Source organism: Cololabis saira, chromosome 19 (assembly GCF_033807715.1).
Source record: "Cololabis saira isolate AMF1-May2022 chromosome 19, fColSai1.1, whole genome shotgun sequence".
Lineage (NCBI taxonomy): Eukaryota > Metazoa > Chordata > Actinopteri > Beloniformes > Belonidae > Cololabis > Cololabis saira.
The window spans coordinates 4,906,051-4,933,217 of NC_084605.1; the positions used below are offsets into that span (position 1 = coordinate 4,906,051).

Below are 27,167 nucleotides of genomic sequence, written 5' to 3' on the forward strand. Positions count from 1 at the left end.
TTGTTGCACCCAATACTTTCCTACAGTTAAGCCATTTGGTTTGCGCAACGCTCCCGCCACCTTCCAGCGCCTTATGCATAACATCCTAGCTGGAGTGAGAAATTGTGAAGCATATTTAGAGGATGTGGTTTCCTACTCCTCCACTTGGTCTGATCATTTAGAAACTCTGTCACTCATTTTCAGCCATCTCAGCGAAGCCTCCCTCACTTGAAACTTAGCAAAGTGTGAATTTGGTAAAGGCGCCGTAACCTATCTAGGTAAGCAGGTTCGGACATCAGCAGGTGTGTCCAGTAGCAGCAAAAGTGCAGGCAATTATTGATTTCCCAGCCCCAGAGTCAAAAAAGACATTACATCGTTTTCTCGGGATGTGCGTGATTCTGTAGAAATTTCTCTGATGTGGTTGCTCCCCTCACTGGACTTGTTAGTCCTTTAAGAAGTTTTGTTTGGTCCCCTGCTTGCCAAGCCGCCTTTGAATCCGCTAAAGCTTTGTTGTGTAGTACAGCCGTTTTAGCTGCGCCCAGCTTCACTCGCCCTTTCAAGCTAGAGGTAGATGCTAGCTCGTGTGGTGCAGGTGCCGTTCTTCTGCAGGAGGATGAGCAGGGCATTGATCATCCTATCTGCTACTTCTCCAAAAAGTTTAACCGGCACAATTAAACTATAATACTATGGAGAATGAAGCTCTTGCCCTGCTGCTCGCCCTGCAGAACTTTGAGGTATATATCGGGTCCAACTCACAACCTGTCCAAGTCTTTACTGACCACAACTCGAATACACAACTCTAGCCGGAGGCTCATGCGTTGGTCTCTCCTTCTACAGGATTTAAACCTGTAGATTTCTCATAAGAAAGGTGTAGAAAACGTAATTGCAGATGCTTTGTCAAGGAATTTGTAAATTTCACTTGAATTAAACATTATAGGGGGATGTTTAATTCTTGGGAAAGAGGGTGTTACGACTGTGGTCATATTTATGTTAATATGTTTGTGTTTTTCACAGCGGTCATCTGTAACAGGTGTGTCTATTCACTTTTGATTATATGTAAATATGTGTGTGCAAGGACCAGGAGGTGATTGGGGGATTGGCTTCCAGCTCGGCCGGTGATTGGCTTTTACACGGTTTATAAAGGGCCTGGATGACGTCACCCCGGGCAGAAGAGGCATTCCCATCTCCCTCCTCTCCCAACCGGCCACATTTCAGCTCCCGCTCGTAGTAGTAATCAGATTATCTTTCCTTAGAGCTAATTACCAAATAGCCAAACAAACTTCAACTTCATTTGGAGGGATAAACACCATTATATCAGGAAAGGAGACCCGGTTAAGCCCTTAGATGAAGGAGGTTTAAATGTAATTGATTATGAGGCTATGAACGGGATGATAAAACTAAAATGGTTACGGGGGGCGCATGAATTGCCAGTGATTGCCCGGCGGCGGCAACGTGGCGGGACACCTGGGGCGGACGGGGAGACCTGGGGCTCGCTCTCGAGAAGGAGACGAGACTCCCGGGGGAGCTGCACCGCAGAGGCGGGCCGGAAGACCGGAGGAACCGCCCGACTGAGCGGGAGCCGACGCGTCCCGGCGATCACGGAGGTCGGCTGCCGCTCGGTCGGCGGGCTCCGTCGTTTACTGCTGAAGGATTGTAGATGCGTGGGCTGTCGTGTCTGCTGGACTGGACTGTTGTTCGGGCTTTCGCAAAAGCATCGGAAAGTGACTCAGCTGCAGCGCGGCCAGAGAGCTGCGGGCTCGTGCCCGTCACAGCGCTGATCAGGTCTCCCGGTCTGATTGATCAGTTCTCCCGGTCAGTGGTGTAAAGTAACGAAGTACAAGTACTTCGTTATTGTACTTAAGTAAGATTTTTGAGAATTTGTACTTTTATTGATACTTTCATTTTTCTGTACTTTTACTTTTACTTCGTTACATTTTCAAGTAAAAAATCGTACTTTTAATCCGCTATATTTAAAATTGGACACGTCGTTACTCGCTACAAATTAAAGAACAGCACAGCGGGGTCTGATTTATGGTTCCGCGTTACACCGGCGCAGGGCTACGGCGTAGGGTACGCGGCGACGCACACCCTACGCCGTAGCCTACGGCGTAAGGTGTGCGTCGATTTAACACGGAACCATGAGGCGGACGGGAGGGAAGGGGGGCCAGTGAATATACCGAGAAGGAGCCGCAGCTCCCGGGAGAGTTGCGCTGCAGAGGCGGGCCGGAAGGCCGGAGGAACCGCCGTCGCGTCGAGTACCGAGGAGGACTGAAGCCTGAATTATGGTTCCGCGTTAAATCGACGCAGAGCCTCGCCGTAGGGTACGGGCCCTGCGTTGGTGTAACGCGTAACCATAAATCAGCCTTGAGCGGCAGCCGACGCGTGTCCATGCGCACCATTCTTTGATTCCACCCCTTCTAAGGTGGTTTTGGCATTTAAACATTCAAAAGTCTCATCCTTTATCAGCTGGGGTTGCTTAATGTTGTCACTGCATACTACAGGCTGGGGGTGGACCTGTCAGCGGGGCCAATGGGGTACAGCAGCAGTCAAGGGCGAAACTTTAGTTTCAGAGGTGGGGGGGACACAAGTAGGAATGGCAAATTTGTGCGTGTAGCTGTAGCGTGGATGTGCAGTGTGGCTTTGTAAGACTATGTGTGTGTGAATGCGAACAATCAAACAATTTGAATATGCATTTACTTTTTTAGACACTTTTTAACTTTTTTTTTGCCCATTTTGGGAAAATGCTGGATCTGCATTCTTGGCCAGGCTTGATTTTTCATTTTCAAAAGCTTGGGCACAGAAAAAACATAGGATTCCATTGACTCCTTGTTTATAATGGAGCCAAGGAAATTCACAGCACCACTTCTCTTGAAATCTTAAGGTTTTGTTGCTGAGATGCTGTTCTACAATCACTTTTGGGCTAACATGGTTGGGTTCCTGCCTGCCTGCACTTCTTCACTTGCGCCTGTCTCCACATATTTCTCCTATGAAATATGAAAATAGATCATGTTCATTCCTTCCTTTCCTTATAAACAAAGTGTGTCTTGATGATTCGCAATTACAGGCTGAGCCTACCGTTAGTTTTTAAACTGTAAAAAGTGGGGGGGACAAAAACATGATTTTGAAAAGTGGGGGGGACATGTCCCCCGTGTCCCCAGTGGAAATTGCGCCGATGGCAGCAGTGATGAGCAAAGGGAGAAATTAAAAAGGGGTAATGGAGACAAACGCTAAAGGGGTCAGAATAATATCACCATTATTCAGAGTTGTAAGCAAATTCTTGGATTCTTTGCAATCCTTTTGAAAATAATTTTGTACTTTGAATTTTGTACTTTGTACTTTGTACTTTGTACTTAAGTACATTTTACACCATGTACTTTTGGTACTTTATTATATTTAAGTTGAGGTACTTTTATACTTTTACTTAAGTAATGTTCTTAATGGGTACTTTTTACTTTTACTTAAGTAATTTTCAAGCAGAAAATTTGTACTTTTACTTAAGTACAATATTTTTGTACTTTTTCCACCTCTGCTCCCGGTCTCAGCAGATCAGGCTTGGATGAAGCCCGACACGCTGAGGTCTGACAACTGATTAATGTAATAGCTTAAATAAAGTACAATCAAACTAAGTTTTGCTCCCGCTCTATTTTTAAATATGCACACTTGTATGCTTGTCTGTGTGTGTGTTGACGGCGCCTTTTCAGTCGGTGCGCTGTGTATGTGTTTTAAATCCAAGGCCAAGGACACTTTGGTTTACACAGGAGAAACTAGGGTTTGAACTTATTATTATTATTATTATTATTATTATTATTATTATTATTATTATTAATGTGATTACAGACAGAAACATTTTTACTTTGAGTTTCAGCTGCTTCCCTCCAGATTTAGAAATTGTAAAATTAAACATTTTAAGAACCATTTTGCTCCAGCTGCTATTACACTCATGAACAAACCAACATCTGCACATTTATTTATTAAGCTTGTTTTATTATTATTTAAATTTGTATTTTAAATTGCTTTTTACTCACTACATTATTTGAATTTGCAGTACTTTTTTAACGTCTGTGTGCTTCCGTCACGTTAAAAAAATACTGAAAAATACAAATGTTACAACTTCTATATCTATATCTCTATATCTATAGAGATATTTTATGGTGAAACAACTGGCAGGATGTTCAGGTTGATATAAATATATATATATATATATATATATATATATATATATATATATATATATATATATATTTTATATACTAATTGGAGTTAGTTAGATTATTTACAGGAATTACATGGGATGAGAAAGGAGGAAGGAGAAAGACTCATGGCTAAGAAAAAAAGGAGCAGCAAAACAAAAACAATCATATTCTATGAAATAATAAATAGAAATGTTGTCTTTGATTCTTGCTTGATTTCCAAATGTTAGTGTTTGTGTGTGAATGGACCAATGACGGACATTAGCTCAAAACACTTCTAGAAGCTTTTGAAGGTCCATTTAATTAGTTTACTGGTAAATTTGCCACCTCCAATATGTCAATAAAATAGATAAATAAATAAACATATAAATATACATATTACATATAAACTAATTTACCACATCCAACATGGCTGACGCGGTGACGTATCACAGCAACGGCCTCCAGCTCAATGAGGCGTCTACGTTTATATGTCTATGGAGGTGAGGGTCCATTCTGCCATCTGGTGGTGAAATGTAGTAACTGCACAAAGTGTCAAGTTAGAAGAATTACACTACAAAATTACTTCCGGTTATTTCTTTCAAAATAAAAACAAAAACAAGATCACGACGTTAACGAGTCTTTTTCTAGAGGAATTAATGCAAAAACAATCTTCATCTTTCCCCGGACATTAATTAATGTAATTGTAGTCTGTAATCATTGAATACTTCTGTAATGAAGATGAATTACACACGATAATGTGGTTAAATGGAACAAACGTGTAGTTTCTAGTGTCACCACAAGAGGGCAGTCTGTTCTCATCATCACACCAGTCATCAAACTGTCTGTAGAAAAATAAATAAAAGCTACTAGATGGTTCCTGTTTTGTTTTATTTCATCTTATTTGTAATGTTATTATTACTGCTGCCTCGGTTTGAACAAGGTTGCAGAAAATATAACTGGATAACAGTCTACTAAGGGGCAGTGTGTATTATGGTTACTTTACTTTACTATTTTATTATGTTATTTTACTTATTTCATTATTGTTACTCAGTCCACTTATTAGCTGCACATAGACCTGAATCTGCTTTTCGTTTATCCTGTAAATGGGTGTAATGTCTCTCTGAGGCCATGGTCGAACGCTGCAAGATCAAACCAGAGGACCCTGTTGACTTTTTGGTCATTTTAACACAAACTCTCTAAAATAGGAATCACTTAGAACAGCAGATCTCTTTGTTTATTCTGTTTTGTTTTCACAGGCTGAATATATTTTACAGACCAACCAAGAAGAAGAATGAATCATAACGGAGCATGTGATTCAACCCACAAACTGTGTTTAAGATTATATGAGAACATGCTGTGATGAAAAAGACGTTTTATTTAGCAATAATTTAAGCAACTTTTGTTTTATCAAGTCACGGCAGACATTTGTTTAATATTCAAATTAGCAATACAGTCATCAGATGTAAATGTTACATCATTCACGCCAAAAAAAACATCTGTAAACAGAAATTATTATTTGTTTTTTAGAAATGTAAAGTGACCTTGAGTATTAAAAAAACATAGAAAAATTCTGCTGAACATTTAAAAAAAAAAAAAGAAAACTCTCTGTGCACAATGTGTAAATTATTATTAAATTTCTGTGGCCAGTGATCATGCTCTTTAAGAGGATGGTTGATGGTTCAAATCCACATGAACCAAGAACAGAGGAAGGCCGGTAGTAAAGAAAACAAGCAGAAGGATGGTGGGCAAAAATCCAAAAACTAGATCTAAACAGACACCAATAAACGGTAAAAGACGGTAAAAGTTATGACAAACTAAATTTAGAAGGAAAAAAAGCCCAAGGAATGAATGAAGAATGAATACATGAAGCTGACGGAATCACAAGCCATTTCACTTCAAAGTACAAAGTAAAGTAAAGGCAAAAGTGGATCCTGAAAACACTGCTTCTTGTATACAATGAGTCAAACTTATTGATTGGCAACACGAGCGGAAGAATACACTTTTATGTGGGTGAAAAAAAATCACATAATGACTTATTCTTTTTATTGACCACAATTTATAAACAAGAAAAACACATTTTATACAAGCTGCTTGTAGAGGAAATACAATATAAGAACATAGAACATTTTGGGAGGTATCATGAACAAGAGAAATATATAGAAGACTTATAATATACACAAAAAATAAGGTAGACAATTAAAAATTTAATTAAAAGTTAATAACAAAAAACAGTAAGGCATTTTAAAGCAAATAGCATCGACATTTCAGAAAGAGACTTAAAATAAAAGATACTTTGATATATTGGTTAATAATTTTTTTGCAGAGTTATTTGACTTACTATTTTATTTAAGCCGCTCCGCTGTTTTTCTCAAATTCAGAGAGCAAAGAAGAAAGCGTCCAACTACTGTGCAGTTTTGTTGGGTTTTGTTGGGTTCCTGCCCACATGGGTTTTGATGGCAATGAGAAAGCAGACAATATTGCTAAAAGAGCATTGAAATTGAGTAGTGAGGTAATTGTGGAAATTTAATTTGGTAAAGGTGAAGCAAAATCATGAATTAGAAAGGCAGTGAGGGATTCATGGCAGAAGGTGTGGGACAACGGTGTAAAAGGGAGACATTTTTATAACATACAGAAGTCAATTAACGTGAAGGTTTTCAAAGGAAAGTGTAGGAGAGAGGAAGTAATCATGTCTAGATTAAGATTAGGTCATACTAGTTTAAAATCAACTCTGTATTTTAGGCCTGTGTTGAAAAAATCGATTCTCCGATTTTAAATCGATTCTCATATTATTTCCTAAAAATGTATTCATATGTCTAAAGATCGATTTAAAAAATAAATAAATAAATAAATAAATGTTCATCACTACATTACAACTTTTGGTACTTTTTTGTTTATGCCCAAAAAAGGAATATTTTGTTGAACAGGAGAATAACTGGTGCCATGTTTTAGCCTTTAAATATGTTTAAAGGTATGAAAACATTAAAGTTTTCAGTTATAATTGCATAAATTGTCTATATTTCTTTGCTTATCTCTTGTCTTGGGGTTACATTTGTTAAAAACCAAATTCTCATAAATGGGGAAAAATTAAAACCGATTTCATGCGTCTCTGTTTCCTCCCTGGATCTGTTTGGTAATTCTGACCCACATGATGTTTCTGTTTCAGTTCTATCAGCATTCTGGGAGCTGATTGGTCCTTACAGCATCATTAGCTGCAATACTTGCTGTTTAATCTCAGTATAATACTAGTAGTAATATGTTGCATAACTAGACAGTCATATAATTCATGCAACAGCTGAAAAAACAGTTTTATTAACAGTAACCCAAATCAATATCGGATCGAATCGAATCGGATCGTGATAATCGATTCTGAATCTTAAGAATCGGAATCGAATCGATTCTTGATATTTGAATCGATCCCCAGCCCTACTTAATAGCAAAGTCCGTGTCTGATAAATGTGATGAGTGTGATGTCACAGAGAATGTAGAGCATGTGCTTCTTAAATGTGGCAAGTATGAGGTAGAAAGGAACGCTTTAAGAGACAGGATTACAAGCTGGGACGGGAATGGAGTTTAGTTGGTTATTAGGGAGGAGTGAGGTGATGAGGGATTGTTATAAGGAAATCCTTGTCTTTCTCAAAGATGCAGGGATAGACAATAGGATATAAATGTGGTTATCTTACTTTACTTAGTTATCCCCCCCCTCCTTAGTTATGTCACCATGAAATAATCCCCCAAACAGATTTCAATAAACAAAAATAAAATATTCAATTTTTCTGTAATTCATCACTGTATATTAATATCAAAGAAACAATCATCAAAAATGAACCTGTCAAAAATCATTTCTAACTATTGCATCCCTTACTCCACGTCCAGTCAGTCCCTCATTCTGACAGAACGCCAGAGGTTGGTCTGGTTCTTCACCAGCTCAGAGGTTGGTCTGGTTCTCCACCAGGTCAGAGGTTGGTCTGGTTCTCCACCAGCTCAGGTGTTGGTCTGGTTCTTCAACCGGCTCAGAGGTTGGTCTGGTTCTTCACCGGCTCAGGTGCATCACAAACGTCATCACAGAGAGGGACATTGCGCCTGCTAGCGATGTTGTGCAAGACAATACACTTAAAGTGACCCCATGTTGGCTCTTCTACCTGTTGTTCTTTACATAGCTGGTAGGCCACATTGTTATATGTTGTCCCATTTAGAGCACTGGTAATCTTGAAAACTGTGTATCTGGATCAGGGTGATCCAATCCAATGTTGCTTTGAAAAACCGGCATGAAACTAAGACGGATTACCTGATCCTGGATAGAATAAAATGGGATTTCCAAATCCGGATCACTTTGATCCAGATTACATTTTTTGAACAACTGGCCTGTGATGTAATAATTATCCTGATGTTACACACTCCATGACTCCATGACTCCATGACTTATTGTGTGGAGGTTTGGGGTAACACCTATAAAACAAAAATAAACCCTATTTTCCTGTTACAGAAAAGAGCGTTAAGGATAATTAATAGATCTGACTATTATAAACCAACAAATAATCTCTTTATTAAATATAATACTTTAAAATTCCATGATATAGTAGAGCAGAATTTAATTGCCTTTAAAGCCCAGCAGAAACTGCTTCCAAACTACATTCAGGATTTGTTCCAGATAAAAGAAACCAGCTATGATCTGAGGGGAAAACTCATGTTTGAGACGACGACAGCAAGAACTAATATTAAAAAGAGATGAACATCAATTAAGGCTAGATAAATTTGGAATAGTTGTAATAAGAACCTAAAAAAGTGTAGTTCTATCTTCAAGTTTAAGGAAATGTTTAAAGAAAATACTGTAAATAAATATAAAACACTATGAATATAGAGTACATACTATCGGGAACATTCTAGAATGTGAAATGTCAATTTTGTGTTTTGTCTTAGTTATTTTTGTCTTTTTATGTATTGTTTGTTTCAACGGAGTAAAGCTGATGTCTACGACAGAGTATTAGGGCCAAACTAAGACAAAAAAAAAATTGGAAATTACGAGAATAAAGTCGTAAAATTACGAGAATAAAGTCATAGCCTAATGTTGCGAGAATAAAGTCGTAATATTACGAGAATAAAGTCATAATATTACGAGAATAAAGTCGTAAAATTACAAGATTAAAGTCATATTGTTGTGAGAATAAAGTCGTAATATTACGACTTTATTCTCGTAACATTAGGCTATGACTTTATTCTCGTAATTTTACGACATTATTCTCGTAATTTCCAATTTTTTTGTCTTAGTTTGGCCTAATACTCCGTCGTAGATGTCTCATATTTAAGCTGATCATAAGAAAAAAGGGTAGGCACTATAAACTACGGCTTCAGCTACACCTTTTCGGCAAAAGAAATGTTTTTTTTTTTTTTACCTTTTCATCTTGTTTTGTAAAAAGTGTTTTTTTTTTAACAAACGTTATTCAACATTTCAAAAGTACAAAATTCCTTTGAGGAAACATTAGTTTGCAACTGAAACACAAGTTCACAACACACAAGCGAATATGTAAATCTATACATTTTTTTCCAAGATAATCTTCTAGATTAAATAGAAATAAAATAAATAAATAATCACAAAATAAAATAATCACAGGGGTTGACATTCCAACAAAAGTGTTTAAGTGTAGCAAAATTTGTAAATTAAAGAGCAAGAGACTTTAACATGGTTTCATATAAATCATGTAGAGACTGATTTTCTTTTGAAAGTACCTTTATAGATGTTATATAATTTTTTATTTCATTTTTAAAGCATACTATGGAGGGTTTGCTGTTTTTCCATTTATTTTTATGTATATGATATTTACCCAAAATGAGAATTATGTTCACCATCTTGGATTCCTTCTTTGGCAGACCATCATATAAATTATGACCTGAAACTTGCTGAACAAACAGTTGTTGATCCCAATCTTTAACTTTAATAAGTGTTCAATTGTTTCGCTTTCTGTTTTACAAAATACACAAGGATCTACATCAAAATTGAACCTTCTCCTTAGGGTTTCAGCAGCAGGATAAATATTGTTTATTATTTTAAACTGAATTTCTTTTGCTTTGGGTGAAATTGGCCATTGAAGATAACTGCTGTATGTCTTTGTTAACGTTACTTCATTATCTGTTACCTTCATTTTTGTTGATTTTTTGATATCATTGAATAGCTTTTCTTTAAACACATTTCCAAGTATTTTGTTATTACACTTTCTTTCACCAAATTTCAATTCACCGACTTTTAAATCAGGCAGTTTGACAATCACATTTGAGTATGTAAGAATATTTTCTATGTATTTCAAGGGAAGTGGAATAGTACGACGGAGTATTAGGGCCAAACTAAAACAAAAAAAAATTGGAAATTACAAGAATAAAGTCATAATATAATGAGAATAAAGTCGTAAAATTACGAGAATAAAGTCATAATGTTGCGAGAATAAAGTCGTAATAGAATAAAGTCGTAATATTATGAGAATAAAATCGTAATATTACGAGAATAAAGTCGTAACATTACGAGAATAAAGTCGTAATATTACGAGAATAAAGTCGTAACATTACGAGAATAAAATCGTAATACTACAAGAATAAAGTGGTAATCATTTATGAGAATAAAGTTGTAATATTACAAGAATAAAGTGGTAATTTATGATAACTCTAACAGGAAGAGTGTGTTAAAATGTTGAATATTGAGCATCTTGTGAAGTTATATTTATATATTTATAATAAATTTATTTTTTTTTTTAATTTTATTAATAATATTACGACTTTATTCTCGTAATATTACAACTTTATTCTCAAAATATTACGACTTTATTCTCAAAATATTACGACTTTATTCTTGCAACATTATGACTTTATTCTCGTAATTTTACGACTTTATTCTCATATTATTATGACTTTATTTTCGTAATTTCCTTTTTTTTTCTTAGTTTGGCCCTAATACTCCGTGGTAGAATAGCTCTACAGATTTGATTGAAAATTAAAAAGTGTGTACAAGCCGAAATAAAGATTCAAAACAAACAAACTCCGGTGCAGTACAGCAGGTGGCGGTATAACCTAGTAACGTCGGTTGTGATCCGCCGTTAAACCTAGAGAAGAAGAAGAAGACAGCGTCCAATCAGATTGTCCCTGTCAGTGAGGCCACGCCCCCAACATGGCTGCTGCTGGACCCTGAAGACGCGGGACCGTCAGGACCGAGAGCTGCTGCCCAAACACAGACCCCACACCCGGACCGGAGCTCGCGGCTTAGACGGAGGAACCGAGACCCGGACCGGGAAACCCGAGCCTGGAACCCGAGCCTGGAACCGGGACCTCGGCCCGAGCAGGAGAAGGTGAGGCTGATCCTGGTTCCTGTTCTCACCATTCTGCTGCTTTGACATGAAAATCCTCCTGATGTTTTTATACCTTAGTACAGCTACAGTTTCACTGTTTTACTCCCTAAACCACGTCCTTGTCTCTTACCAGGCCGTTATTGTAGATAAGAATGTTCTTAACGACCTGCCTGGTTAAATAAAGGCCAGTGACTGAATGAATATCAAATAAAGCCATAGAATTGTTGTTTTTTTTTCTCTTTATCGTATAATGTTCACAAAGTGTAATGCAATTCATGTCATGGGTAGTTTATTTTGAAGGAGCAAATACGCAACATCCCGTAGCGACCTGAAGCAGGTCATGATCGGTCCTAGGATTGTGATTATTTTGCAAATTGTAAGTATATTATAAATGTAATAGTAAATATATTCTAAATTACTGTAGGCTATGAGTGTATATATATAGTATACAGTGTTGGGGTAGTTACTCAAAAAAGTAATCCATTACATATTACTAGTTACTTTTAAAAAAAGTAATCCCTTACACTACTTAGTTACTGGTTGCTGAAAGTAACTAGTTACATTACCACTTACATTACTTTTGGATTACTCCGCAATATCACCTGAGCTACACCAATGAACAACACATACAGGACTGTCTCAGAATATTAGAATATTGTGATTTTCTGTAATGCAAATACAAAAACAAAAATGTCATACATTCTGGATTCATTACAAATCAACTGAAATATTGCAAGCCTTTTATTATTTTAATATTGCTGATTATGGTTTACAGTTTAAGAAAACTCAAATATCCTATCTCAAAAAATTAGAATATTCTGGGAATCTTAATCTTAAAATGTAAGCCGTAATGAGCTATATTAAAATAATAAAAGGCTTGCAATATTTCAGTTGATTTGTAATGAATCCAGAATGTAGGACAATTTTGTTTTTTTTAATTGCATAACAGAAAATAAAGAACTTTATCACAATATTCTAATTTTCTGAGACAGTCCTGTAGTTGGAACCTTATTACTGCAGTGCCCAGATCAGCACCAGAAGTCCCGTAAAATCCCGTAAGATCACGTTAAAGGCTGATTTATGGTTCTACGTTACACCAACGCAGAACTTACGGTGTAGGGTACGCGGCCACGTGCACCGTACGGTGTGCGTCGCCGCGTACCCTACGCCGTAGGCTCTGCGTCGATTTAACGCGGAACCATAAATCAGCCTTAAGTCAGACAAGTGTTGCGCAACGCGTGAAGACGCATGAAAGGCAAGTTTGATTTTCTTTTCTGTTCTCCCATTCTACATGTAGCTGAAAAGCTTAAAGTAACTAAAGTAACGTAATTTTTCTTTGTTTTAGAGTAACTATAACGGGATTACCCAAATTACAACTGTAACGCGTTACATTACTGCGTTACTGGCAAATGTAATCTCGTTACCCAACACTGAGTATAGTAGTATAGGTATTTTCTTGTATAGGTATATTAGGTTATATAGTATATTTATATTACTATAAATAGTGGTATAGGTATATTATAAATTATAAAGTCGTTGCAAACTATTTTTTTCAAAAGTGGATACAGATCTGGTGATAGTTGCAAATATTGTTACTTAAGATGTGGATGGTTTTTGGTTGGTTACTTAATCTTTTATTTTTGTTTCAATTTATTATTTCAGGAATTCTAGTGAATGTTTTTCACCCTTTTTGAGTTGTATTATTGCTCTTTTGTATGTCTGTGTGGAGTGCCGGGCCACTCTCCTCTTGGCCTCCATCTTCAGATCACACCACTTCTTATTTTTTTCTGCCACAGATCTGTCCGTGGCACTCACGGAGTTTAGCGCAGCAACGACGTGCTGCCACTCACTCGCTTTCTTTTTGTTAGTGATGCCACTACTGTGACCACCAAATAATGTGGTTTTCCTGCCTCCACCTCATCCACAACATCTCCATCTCGGTCTCCATGAAATTTAGTGGCACGGTGGCTCGACACGTCTCATTCATTCTGACGCGCAGCAGAAACAGACTGTAGGTGGCGCTGCACATGCTCAGCAGGCTCATATATATGCAAATACAGTCATCATGTAGTTTGCATGACCATTCAACGTAGAAAGTGGGCGTGTAGAGGGCGGGATATGAGGCGAATTCACGTGCGCAACCTTCCAGCTGGACTGTGATTTATAAAGAGAACATTGCGTGCAGATGTGCGTGCACACGTTTTTTTTGTGCGCACGCCATTTTCGGCTTTTGAGCACACGTACACTTTAGGTATGACTCCTACGCACTCTTTTATAAATGAGGCCCCAGGTCCAGACCACATCCAGGCAGTAATCATTAACTCTCCTAACAGAGAACTTGTCGAGTCATTTATTTACATTAAACACCTCCCAGATGACTGAACGATGACTCAGCACTGGCCCCGCTCTGACCCGGCTCCTCCCTCTCTTCTTCTGTCTTCCGCCTTATTTCTAACTAGTCTAACTAGTTCTACCTTAATGACTTTTATCAACAGTTAAGAGACTGTCTTATCTTTTTAAATCATAAAGAATGATACATAAAGTACTTTAAAGGTTCTAGATCACAAATTAAAATGATGGTGAGGAAAAATATCCCAGACAGGTTTTCATAGATTTAAAATCAGTTTTCAGAAATAAAAATTACGGTTACATGATGTTTTTTAATTCGGAATTAAACTATTTTCCTTCGAGTTTACATGGAAATAGTCATTCTGAATTGAGGTTTACATGGAAAACACGTTTGATGGTCTTTCTCCAATTCCTCTCCAGGTCTGGGGGTTGGGAAGGTTCTGATTGGATAGGGGGGGGACCGGAAGTTAAACTACCGGAAGAAAAACTAACTTAGCCGCTACAACTTTGAAAAGCTCACAATTTTGATGTTTCCTGTTTCCATCTGTTCTTTTAATTATTTCCAGATCCTCCAAGCTATTTATTAAATAAATGTTCTCTGCTCTTGACCAGCGTTTACTGCGTGCTGCCATCTTGAAACTTTGTTTGGAAAACCAGCCCAGCGCGGAATATAAGATCATGGAGACAGACGGGGGAGGGAACGAGCAGAAAGAAAGACCGGAATTAATTTAAAGTGGAATGAGTGTTTACATGATCGCGGAATTATTCTATTTGGATATAAAATCGGAATAAACCAGCCACTTAAGTTTAATTCGGAATGGCCATTTTTTAATTCGGAATTAAGTATTTACATGGTAATTTTTACTCATTTTAAATCAGATTTAGATCAGAGTTAGTCCGTAAACACTGAGAGACACAAACTCCTGATTCCAAGCTTTTAAGTTCTCCGGTGCCGATCGGTCCAAACTCTATGAGACATTTATGCAGAAAAACATAACTAATTGGATTTATATTTTTTTATTTGACATTCCAGTCAGATTTTCCAGGAATGTTTGGATATATAATATAACTTAGTTTTTACTAAAGTTATTCCTTATTAGGGCCCGAGCACCTTCAGTGCGAAGGCCCTATTGTATCTGTAGGAATTTTTTTTTTTTTTTTTTTTCTTTCGTTCTTCTGACGAAAGGAGGGCCTTTTTGCCCCCCTAAACGTGCCCAAAAAGTCACCAAATTTTGCATGCAAGTCAGGCCTGGCGAAAAATTTGATATTTAATGGTTTACATTAATGGGCGTGGCCTAACGGCTCAACAGCGCCCCCTAGAATACTTTTCTCTGCCATAACTTTTGAATGGTTTGACATAGGAAGTTGTGGGTGGTGTCATGGGACTCTGTAATGAGTCCTTAAGCTTAGTCGTGTCATTTTGGCGAAATTTATGCCATTCCTTCGAAAGTTAATTCAGCCCGAACCGTAACGTGCCCCCAAGTGTGTTATACATCAAAATGTGCGTCTCCATCCTGCGACAACACGCATTACTTTTCTCTTTCAAAAGCGTTACCGTGGCGGCGCTAGACGCCAAAAAGCGCACCCACCCTTCATCTGATTGGTTCGACAGAAAAAACTTTGTGCCTCAAGCCCCAGAATACGGTGTGACGTACATTAACGAAAATCGGTACACACCTGTATCATGTCGCAACTAAAAGAAAAGTCTCTTGGCGCCATGGCCGAAACCTAACAGGAAGTCGGCCATTTTGAACATTCTGAATTAATCGCGTAATTTTGGAGCAATATATGCCATTCCTTCGAGAATCAATTCAGCCCGAACCGTATCGTGAACCCAGATGTGTTATACATCAAAATGTGCGTCTCCATCCTTCGACTACACGCATTACTTTTCTCTTTCAAAAGTGTTACCGTGGCGACGCTAGACGCCAACAAGCGCACCCCCCCTTCATCTGATTGGTCCATATTTGATAGTTCCCCAAAAGGCACCAAATTTGGCATGCAAGCCAGGCCTGGCGATAAATTTGATATTTCATGGTTTGCATTAATGGGCGTGGCAAAATGGCTCAACAGCGCCCCCCGGAAAACTTTGTGCCTCAAGCCCCACAATACGGTTTGACGTACATGCACGAAAATCGCTACACACCTGTATCATGGCACAACTTAAAGAAAAGTCTCTTGGAGCCATGGCCGAAACCGAACAGGATGTCGGCCATTTTGAATAAATTGTGTCATTTTGGCGAAATTTATGCCATTCCTTCGGCAGTTAATTCAGCCCGAACCGTAACGTGCACCCAGGTGTGTTATACATCAAAATGTGCTTCTCCATCCTGCGACACCACGCATTACTTTTCTCTTTCAAAAGTGTTACCGTGGCGACGCTAGACGCCAAAAGGCGCGCCCCCCCTTCATGTGATTGGTCCATATTTGATAGTTCTCCAAATGTCACCAAATTTTGCATGCAAGACAGACTTGGCGATAAATTTGATATTTCATGGTTTGCATTAATGGGCGTGGCCTAACGGCTCAACAGCGCCCCCTAGAATACTTTTTTCTGCTATAACATTTTAATTGTTTGACATAGGAAGTCGTGGGTGGTGTCATGGGACTCTGTAATGAGTCCTTAAGCTTCGTTGGCCTTAATTAGCCCCGCCCCTTCTTCTGATTGGTTGTCCCTTTTTTCTGCTATAACTTTTGAATGGTTTGACATAGGAAGTCGTGGGTGGTGTCATTTCTGATATGCTTATGGGGGCGGTGGCCGTGAGTGCGAGGGCCCGTTCATCGCTGCTTGCAGCTTTAATTTGGTGTTAAAGTTTTAAAAAGAAATGTTTGATTTTGTACGGCCAACAACCAGTCGTGACTGGAAGGAGGAGGAGTGGTATCAGAACCTCTCCACCGGTTCCTAACGGCCCAGTTCCTGAGCCCGCTCCACTAAGACCAGGGCTGCGTCTGAAATCCCATACTTCCACCCATATGAGAACGGCCTTGACCCTCCTTATTTATCAGAGCTTTTAACGGTGCGTGAGCATGGCTGAGCTCTGAGATCTTCCAACCAACGGAAGTGCCCAGGTCAAAGCGGAAGCTCTGGGATGGCCCAGCCTTTTCAGTTGCTACACGTTCTGGAATAATGATCTCTGACCTGGGCCTTTTTAAATCTACACTGAAAACGTATTTATTCAGGGTGGCTTTTAATACCCAGTAGTGTGGCGACACTTTTTTATACTTTGGTCTTGATGTTTTATATGTTCTTTTATATGTTTTATTCTTGTTTTATTCTGCAAGCACTTTTTGTCTTGATTGTATGTTTATTCTGTAAAGCACTTTGGTTCACCTGTAGGTCAATGTAAGGTAGGGGTGTAACAATATATCGTGCCACGAAATTTCGCGATTCAAAAACATCATGATACGTGTCGTGGAGGTGACAAACTGTATCGCGATATTGGGTTATTAATATTAATCTATTTTGTTGACTAGTAACGCGCATCCGACCACGCCTCGACCCGCGGACCAAAATCTAACTCCGCTCAGAAGAAACTAGTACCGTTTTACGTCCCGATCACGGGGCTCCTGGGGGGTTTTGAGTTCTGAACTTTTACTTCTGTAAGGCTGGTGTAGAGTTAAGCCTTACCTTATTAAATTAAACCTTTTTGGGGTGGTGAGTAGGATAAACACGGGGAAACTTCTGCTGAGTTCCAGTGTACTTTAATGTCCCTCAACAGTGTAGGATTTTAGATCATCAACACAGCACCTAGTGCCGTACTGTGGCGTATCACTCCGCCCAATCTAAAACAGACTAATCACTACAGATAAACTGACTAGTGTCATTATAGTCCCTGATTTACATCAGAATAGAAAGAATAGATTTATAAAATAATGAACCCTGAATTACCAAAATAACCTTCTTAACAAAAATAAATCTCCTCTTACACTTTATTTATTTAATTTTAGTTAGGAAAAGAAAAAATTCAAATCATACATGAGAGAAACTATTCAGTTTGTGGCTAAATATTTGTACTTGTATGAAACTGAAGATGCATAATGCAAACCTGACAATTACTTTTAGTTCAGTTTGTGGAAAATGGTTGGCCTGGCTTTCTCTTTAAAACTTAAACAGTTATAAAGCATTACAAACTGTAACAATAGGGCAAACGTACAGTATTGTTTTGTATTTTGTGTCTTTCAAATAAAAGACCATTTTTTCCAAATGTTCCTCATTCAAGGTTGTTAAAAAAAATACTACTATAATATCGTATCGTATCGTTATCGTGACCTCAATATCGTGTATCGTACAGTTTCGTGAGATTAGTGTATCGTTACACCCCTAATGTATCGTAAGGTGCTATATAAATAAAGTACATTTACATTACATTTACATAATGGGTAACAAAAACAGTATGTGAGATTTTTTAGTGCGCCCGAAACATTAGTACGTACACAATAGTATGTACTATCCATACTCATTCTGGAGAAATGTATTAGTATGGATTGATGGACACTAGCTAAGCAGAAACTTCCCACAATGCAATGCAGCAGTGTTTGGTTGCTAAGTGCTGGGCAGATATGTATATGTCATAAGTATAATATTAAGTATAATATAATATTCGTATATAATAATAATACTGCTGCTGTGACAGGAGTTGTTACCATGGTAACCCCCTCCCAACGGCAGGAAGTGCGGTGTGTCTCTGAGTAGTACGTCCTAATAATGCACACTACTGATATTTACTCAAAAGTGGGCCGAACTAAAGTATACTTTCTGAGTATATACTGTTTAGAGTGGCATTTCGGACGCACCACAAGAGAATAGTGGGGATTGGGGGGGTTTGGGGCAGCAGACTGCTGACTCGGGAGTCCAGCGGGGGCTTTGTTCTCTAACCCTAACCCACTTGGCTGAATACAAACGCTGCTGTCCGCAGGCCCGTGAGGACCCCCCCTCCCTCCGGTCCCGGTACGGCCCCGGTGCGGTTCCACGCTGGCAGAGGGCTTTCCTGGACGGGGAGGATCCGCTGGACTCGCCGGTCTCGGGGCCTCGGCGGCGGAGCGACCGGACTGAGGCGGCGCTGGGCGGGTTGGGCCTGCGAGGACCGGAGCATGTGGACGGCCTCCGGTTGCCATGGAGACACTGGATAAGAAACAGGTGAGCCTGGTAGAGGGCAGTTTCCTCGTTTCCTGCGTGATTTACGGATGTTTCAGTGCAACGGAGGAAGTTTCACACAAACACTTCTGTTTTTTCTTTTTTTTGTTGCTTCTAATTTGTTTGATTTTGAAAAAAAACACTAAATATGTTTAGAAAGTATCTTTTGATTCTTTATTTTTCTGACCCTTCTCCTTTTTCCTGACTGTAGGTTGACTATTTATTTGACCTATAATGATTCCTATAATTAGAATTATAGGAATTATTATTATTATTATTATTATTATTATTATTATTATTACAGAGCGGCTGCGGGTCCTTAAAAAGTCTAAAAATCAATTTTAACTAAAATAAGGCCTTTAAATTTCTTAATGTGTCTTAAATCTCAATCCAAGGGTTTTAATTTTAGAGGGAATGTATCCAGTCATCATTAAAAAGTTTATTTCATCGTTTTGAGGAGAATCTCCTGCGGAGGTTCTAAATCTGTGTTGCTATGTTGGGCAAGTTTCAGCCTAAAGAAATATATATTTGGGCTACTTTTCCTGGTTTTTACTAAATATTTAAGATAAATTATTAATTAAAAAGTTTCCATTATGGCAGAGAAAAGTAGAAATAAACAATAAACTCAATGATATTTGATTTGCTTTAATCTACTCAATTCAATTGTAGTCTTTGTTTGGAGCCTGAACTTTTTTTGGCTATTTAGTGGTGTTGTGAAGCTTGAAATCTATTCAGCGTTTAATAATTGACGGGTTTAGCACAGAGAATGTATGATTTGGGTTGGTTTTTCATTATTTCGGCGGGTTTACCACCACGTCTGGGCTGGAACCTGTCAGATCTGGCAGTGACAAGATCTGACTTTTGGTCTTAAATTTGGTTTGAAAATGGTATTAAAAAGGCTTAAATTTACCTCGGTCAAACCTGTAGACACCCTGTAGTATTATTATTATTATTATTATTATAATGCCACTACTTGGCATGCCCATAATAAACATCACAGATACAATAGGGTCCTCGCACCTTTGATGCTCAGGCCCTAATAAAAATACTGGTATATAAAATAACAGACTGATATTTACAGACGGATATTTACCTATTGCACGTTGCAGTGAATGATATTGCACATTATATTCTAGTATGTATTAGGGCTGTTCGATTTTGCCCAAAAATAAAATCTCGATTTTTTTTTTTCTCTCAAAATCCGATTTTCGATTACGATTACGATTATTTTGTGAATTGACAAAAGGCAAAGAAATGATTTCAAATATGCTGTTTTTTTATTGAACATTTGCCCCATTGGGCTTTTTTTTTTTTTTTGTAACTTATTTTTTATTCAAATTTTCTTTCAACAATTACAGTGTCAGGGTAAATCAAACATGCATAGTTAAGCACTCATCCTTATATCAGTGTCCTTGTTCAGTAACAATGGTGGTGTCCTCTTCTCGTCTTCTGTAATCAGTCCATTTTTCACATTTATCCTCAAATTGTGCCTCTTGTAGTCTCAGTTTATGTGTAATTTTCTCCATTAAAAAAATCTCTTCCACAGTGCACATCTACTGCTCCTCAGTCGGAGGGTCCACTTTGTACCACATTCTGGTAATTGTTTTTTTACTAGCTGACAGCAATACTTTGACAAGGTACTCATCTTCTTTCTGTATCGTATCTTGTGTTAAGTTCCCCAAGTAAAGTAGCTTACATGATTTTGGTATCTCATACCCTATTATCTTTTGTAAACCCCTCCATATTTTGTCCCAGTATCCCTTCAACTTTTGACAGGACCAGAATATATGTGTATGATCAGCATCCATGTGCCCACATGCTCTCCAGCATGGCTGCTGAGTAGACACCACCCCTTTCCTAATCTTTGGGGTAATAAAAAATCTGGCCATATTCTTCCAGTTAAACTCTCTCCAGATCCTGGAGCTAGTGGACGTGCACTGTGTTTTACAGATATTAAACCACTCTTCCTCTGTTATTTGTTCTTCCAATTCCTTTTCCCATTTTTCTTTGATATAAAAGGAAGAATACTTTCTACATGACATCAAACTTTTATAAAGGGCTGAGATTACTCTGCATTTTTTACCTTCATAAGCTCTCTGAAATACCTCAACAACCTCACTTTCAGTGTCAGTTTTTATCTCTTTCTCATAATAATCCTTTATTTGCAGGTAGCGATATCGTTCATGTTCGTCTAGTCCAAATCTATCCTTCAACTTCTCAAAACTCTGCAGCTTACCCCGTTCAACCATTGTACATATTGCTGTGATCCCTCTGTTTGCCCATTGTTTGAACCCTTTATCATTTGTCCCAGGTATAAACCTATCATCAAATGCGAACCAACTCAATTTCTTTATCTCTTTCTCCAGTTTATACCTTTCAACGACGGTATTCCATATTTCAATTGTATTTTTAGTTATTACATTCAAATGGTTACCTATTTTCCCCAATAGGCCTTTATATGCTATCAAGTTTCGTACTTCAACGCCCGCCTGTTCTATCTCAATAGTTTTCCATCTTGAAAAATACTCATTGTTACACCAGTATATCAAAGGTCTGATTTGTGCGGCATAGAAATACTCCTGAAGGTTCGGTAGGGCCATTCCTCCCTTATCTTTAGGGAGCTGCAGAGTTTTGTACCTGGTCCTAGGTTTCTTTCCTCCCCATATAAACCTTGATATCCACCTGTCCCATTCAGTAAACTGCTTTGGTGGGATCTTTACTGGAAGAGATTGAAATAAGTATAAGAGTCTTGGTAGAACATTTATCTTAATTATTTCTATCCTCGAGCTGAAGTCTAGAAAAATAGCAGACCATCTCTCCAAGTCTCTCCGAATATCTTGATTTATTTTAGTGTAATTTGCTTCATATAGCTTGTCTATTCCTTTTGTAACACTTACTCCCAAGTATTTGATCGATTTGGCATTCCAATCGAGTTTATATGTATCCTTTATCTCTTGGGCCGGGGAATAGTTTATTGACAAGATCTGTGTCTTTGTTACATTAATTTTATAACCTGAATATTTTCCGTAATTCTCCAATAGCCTAATTAATTTTGGGAAACTTTCGTTAGGTTGCTTTAAAAAAATCCGCAAATAATCCTATCTTATGTTCCTCCCTTCCTATTTTCACCCCTTTGATTTCTTCCTCCTGTCTAATCATTTGGGCTAATGGTTCGATAAATAATGCAAATAGACTTGGAGAGAGGCTGCACCCCTGTCTTGTTCCCCTTTCCAAAGTGAAACGTTTTGTCAAACTGCCATTTATTCTGATCCTTGCCATAGGTTCCTGGTATAACGACTTAATACAATTCACAGATTCCTCATTAAATCCAAATTTTCCTAATACATTATATAAAAATACCCAACTCACACTATCAAAAGCCTTCTCGGCATCTATGCTTACCAAAACTGCACTTTCCCCCTTGCTCTGTATATATTCTATAACATGTAAACTTCTTCTTATGTTATCTTGTGTTTGCCTTTCTTTAACAAAACCAGTCTGGTCTTCATCAACCAAATCCTGCATAAATGTCTCTAATCTTTTGGCTATAATTGAGGTGTAAAGTTTATAATCCACATTTAGAAGCGATATGGGTCTGTAGTTACAGCAATATTCTTTGTCTTTGCCTTCCTTTGGAATAATGGAAATAATGGTTTCCTTCCATGAGGGGGGGATCCTGCCTGATCTGAGACTATAATTAAATGAGTCCTGGAGTAGTGGGATTAACTCTTCCTTGAATGTTTTGTAAAAGGAAGCTCCCATTCCATCAGCTCCTGGAGACTTCCCAGATTTTGCCCGGCTAATTGCCTCTTTAATCTCTTCTATTGTAATTTCTGAAGTCAATATTGCATTCTGGTTTGTGCCAATCGCTGGCAAATCCAAGTTGTCTAGCATCTCTGTCAGGTGTTCTTCATCTATAGAAGTGGGTTGTGAATATAAGTTACAATAATATTTCTCAAACACCTTTTCTATTTCTTCTGGTTCACATAGAGTTTTATTGGTCGCAGGATCTTTTATTTTATGTATATTAGTTATTGCTTGTTGTTTCCTAATGCGTCTAGCCATAACTTTTGTGGCTTTAGATCCTCCCTCATAGTAGGTTTGTTTCATAAACCTTGCTTTCCTTTCCACCTCTTCCAACAATATATCATCTATTTTTTTCCTCACATTTTTAATCTGATTCAGTATGTCTGAGTCTTTTGACCGTTTATGTTGCTGTTCCAGTTCTTTTAGTTTTTCAATTTGTTTCTGATATGTCCCCAGTTTAACCTTCTTTAAAAATGCTGTGTAAGAAATCAGCCTCCCTCTAATCACAGCCTTCAGGGCATCCCATAAGATTGTTGGGTCAACTTCCCCATTGTCGTTTTCCTCTCGGTATGTAATTATTTCCCCTCTTATTTCTTTGACTAGTCTTTTATTATTGAGTATGCCTTCGTTGAGTCTCCATATTGTATTTTTCCTCCTGTCTTCCATATGAATTTTCAGATAAACTGCACTGTGATCTGACACATCAGCCACTCCTATTTTACATTCCCTCACTTTGTGTATATCTCCTTTACCCATTAAAAAATAATCAATTCTGGAGTACATAGCGTGTGGAGCTGAATAATGGGTATAATCCCGATCAAGTGGATGAAGTTCTCTCCAAACATCCAGTATATCTGGCGCCCCCCCCCCCCCCCACCTCTGGTCATCCCGCTGCTGCTTCCACCTGCCTGCTGTGTGCTGTCGACGTCCCTGACTCCCCCAGTCTGGCCTTCGGCAGGAGGGTCCCCCCTTATGAGCCTGGTCCTGCTCAAGGTTTCTTCCCTCCTAAAGGGGAGTTTTTCCTTGCCCCTGTTTGGCTTAAGGCTTTTCTCCCACTAAGGGAGTTTTTACCTGCCATTGTTTATATAATAATTGCTCGGGGGTTTATGTTTATGTTTATGTTTATGTTTATGTTCATGTTCTGGATCTCTGGAAAGCGTCTAGAGACAACATCTGTTGTATTAGACGCTATATAAATAAAATTGAATTGAATTGAATTGAATATCCATTTCCGACATAATTGTACTCATGTACCTATTAATTTGTTGTTTGTTTCTCTTCGTACTTGTAGTGTCCAACCCATAATTCAATACCACATTGAAATCCCCACCACACACTAATGTCCCCTCTGTTTCTAAATTTATAAGATCAAAAACTTTTTCATAAAATACTTTCCCACTTTCTGGAGGAGCATACACATTGAGCAGTGTCACCAATTGATTCTCTAATTTCCCTTTGACCATAATATATCTTCCCTTGTCACTGATTTCTTTAATCAGTTCAAAGTTTACCATGTTGGAGATCAGTATCATCACACCCCTTTTGTGACTATGCCCAAAGGAACTGGAGAATGAATTCCTGTAACCCAATTTTTTAAACTTTACATGTTCCTCCTGCGATAGGTGAGTTTCTTGGAGGAAAATAACCTGCATTTTCTCTCTCCTAAATTTAGATAAAATTGTATTTCTTTTTTTGATATTGTTCAAGCCGTTAACGTTCAGTGACACCATCATTACATCATTATGTTGCATCGTTCGTTTCCCTTGAAATAGTGCCTAATCCCGCCACTGTATTGTTGTCAACCAACCTTTTTTCATGAACAAAGTATGAACGAACATAAAAACTGAACTCCCCCGCAAAAAAGGACCTCATTCCCCATGGGTCCTGTCTCCCTGTTGGTGGGAGTGGGGGGTAACTTTTCCTGAACAGAAGCCCCCCCCTAGTGGTTAGGGATGGACCTACAATAGGCCTTCCCATACTACCAGATAAGTCCAACAGTCACTAACTTGACAGCTCCCTTCGTCGATTCCCGTGTAAACTTAAACATTAGAGAAGTTTCATTTATTTGAGGAGGGAGGGTGGTCTTAAAAATCCCCATTTCAAGTCTTCCTTAATGGTACCCTTTCTATTGTAATAAAAATTAAAAAAAAAAAAAAAAACTCCAGTTTGCCCATCAGAACAGAAAAAGTAAAAAAAAAAGTAAAAAAAAAAAAACACAAGGGTGGATGGGGCACCGTTATCTGTACACTGTTTGGATTAATTTACTCACCCAGCCAGCGTGTGTTCTTCAACTTAAAAAAAAAACAAAAAACAAAAACAGGAGGCATTTAACTCGTCCGTGGTACCTGGAAACCCCCTCCCTCTCTCTCTCTATCCATTTTCATCATCCCCTCATCATCTTCTAAATCCTTGCAGCTTTCCTCTCGCTCTCTCCGCTGCGTCCTGACCGGCATCCTCGGGTGCGCCGGGTCCTTGGTTTGTCGCCTGCCTTTCTCCGACGCGTTGCCATGGCGAAGCTCTCTGGATCCGCTCCTCCAGCGAGGGCCCGCTGACGCGCTGCTCACCCGTCTCCAGCCCTCTTTTCCGCATATCCCGCGCTGCGTCTTCAGCGCTGTTGTAGATCTTGGGCCCGTCCGACCAGTGAATCCTTATCCTACTCAGAGGTGTCTGGAAGCGTATTTTTTTGTCTTTCAGAGTCTTTTTAATTTCGGAGTAGGATTTACGTTTTTTCAACACCTCGGTGGGGTAGTCGTGATCAAAAAATATCTGCCTCCCCTCAATTAATATTTTCTCTTTCCAGGCTTTAGTAAGAATGCTCTCTTTGGTCTCATATTTGAGAAAATTGACCACAATGGACCTCGGTGACGCGCCCGGTGGTGGCTTTTTTCCGAGACTCCTGTGCGCGCGTTGAATATGGAGCTCGGTCCCCGCCGGTAAGGCGAGCTCCCGGCGGAGGAGCTCCTCCACCAGTTCTTTCACAGACTTGTTGTCCCGTTCAGCCACATTATAAATCCTCAAATTACAGCGTCTGCCGTGTCCCTCCACTTCCGTCAACTTATCTTGAAGTTTTGTTTGCTGTTTCAATAAAGTGAGGATGGCTTCCTTCGCCTCGATGTTCCACTCCTCCAACTGCGCCACCCGCTCCTGCGCCGCAGTGATATCCTTCCTCTGCTCTTGTATTTCTGCGACATTTTGTGCCAATTTTCGGTTAGTTTCATCCTTAAATCCGGCAAACTCTCGCCTCACCTCCTCTTTAAATTCTTCTTTGAATTCCGAGAGGTCTTTTTTCATCTCCCTTTTTAAGTCACGTATCTCTCTCGTAATATCAGCAAGTCCCTCGAGTACCGTGTGGGCCTGTGGGTTGTCGTCATTTTCCCCGCTTGCCGCTTCGTCTTCACAATCGTGTCCTTGGTCTTCGGACAATGCTTTTTTCCTCAAACTTCTCTGTCCTCGTCCCCCGCTCATTGTGCATCAGTTTGTAATTCGTGTTCTCGATATTTTCGTAGTTTGGGGGAAATTATTGTCTAATCGACTCAGGAGCTCTGCTCTATGCTGCCATCTTGCTCCGCGCCCGGAAGTCCCTCTGCCCCATTGGGCTTTAAGTGCAAACTTTGCTCTTATTAATCCAAAAATGAATGAATAAAGTGCAAAACTCTGTAAAATAAGTTGAAAAAAAGTTTTAAAAAATATAAAGTTTTATCTCTGAAAAAAAAAATCAGCACTTGCAAACATACAGTAAGTTATATTTCCAACTAAATAAAACAAGACATTTTCTAATTAAACTAAACTGGGTCTTTGCATGCTAAATAATAATGCAACCCATGAAGGAGGTAGAGGTGTGTAATGTCAGTCATTATATTTGCTGTTCACATTTGCAAGTTTTTTGCAAGGAACACGAGCCGGTCTACCGGTGGCATGTTCCAACGCCCCCTCCTACACTAAAGAGCCTCTCCCATGGGGCACTTGTCGCAGGTATTGAGAGGTATTTCCATCAATCATTAATATGTGTGCAGACAAGGTTAAAAAAAAAAAAAAAAAAGGTGAAAAATCGATTTTGATTTTCACGTTTTAACATCGTTCTAATTACATAATCGCGATTACGATTTAAAATCGATTAATCGAACAGCCCTAGTATGTATATTTATTGTCAAGTTGTTATGTGGTCTACTGGGAGCAGTGCTGGTTGTGTAGTCTCACAGCTGCAGGGAGGAAGGACCTTCTGTAGCTCCTTCTCACATTTAGGTCTGTCGCTGAATGAGCTCCCCAGCGCTCTGATGGGGTGGGAGTCCTTCTCCATCATGGATGACAGCTTAGCCATCGTCCTCCTCTCTCCCACTTAACCCCCCCAAACTGGAGCAAACTGGACCTCGGTCCAGTAAATGGTCAAATGTTCCTAAA

The 27,167-nt window shown here is 38.8% G+C and overlaps 1 protein-coding gene and 1 pseudogene across 1 annotated transcript in view; one reads left to right on the forward strand and one right to left on the reverse strand.

Moving 5' to 3' along the window:
- Positions 1 to 18,921, reverse strand: part of LOC133419753 (NLR family CARD domain-containing protein 3-like) — a 31,749-nt pseudogene extending 12,828 nt beyond the window's left edge.
- tmem94 (transmembrane protein 94) overlaps positions 18,749 to 27,167 on the forward strand; it is a 71,253-nt gene continuing 62,834 nt past the window's right edge. Inside the window, exon 1 of the mRNA XM_061708615.1 lies at positions 18,749 to 18,965. Within this exon, the coding sequence (XP_061564599.1) occupies positions 18,942 to 18,965 (24 nt within the window). The 5' untranslated portion in view covers positions 18,749 to 18,941. The remainder of the gene's footprint in view (positions 18,966 to 27,167) is intronic.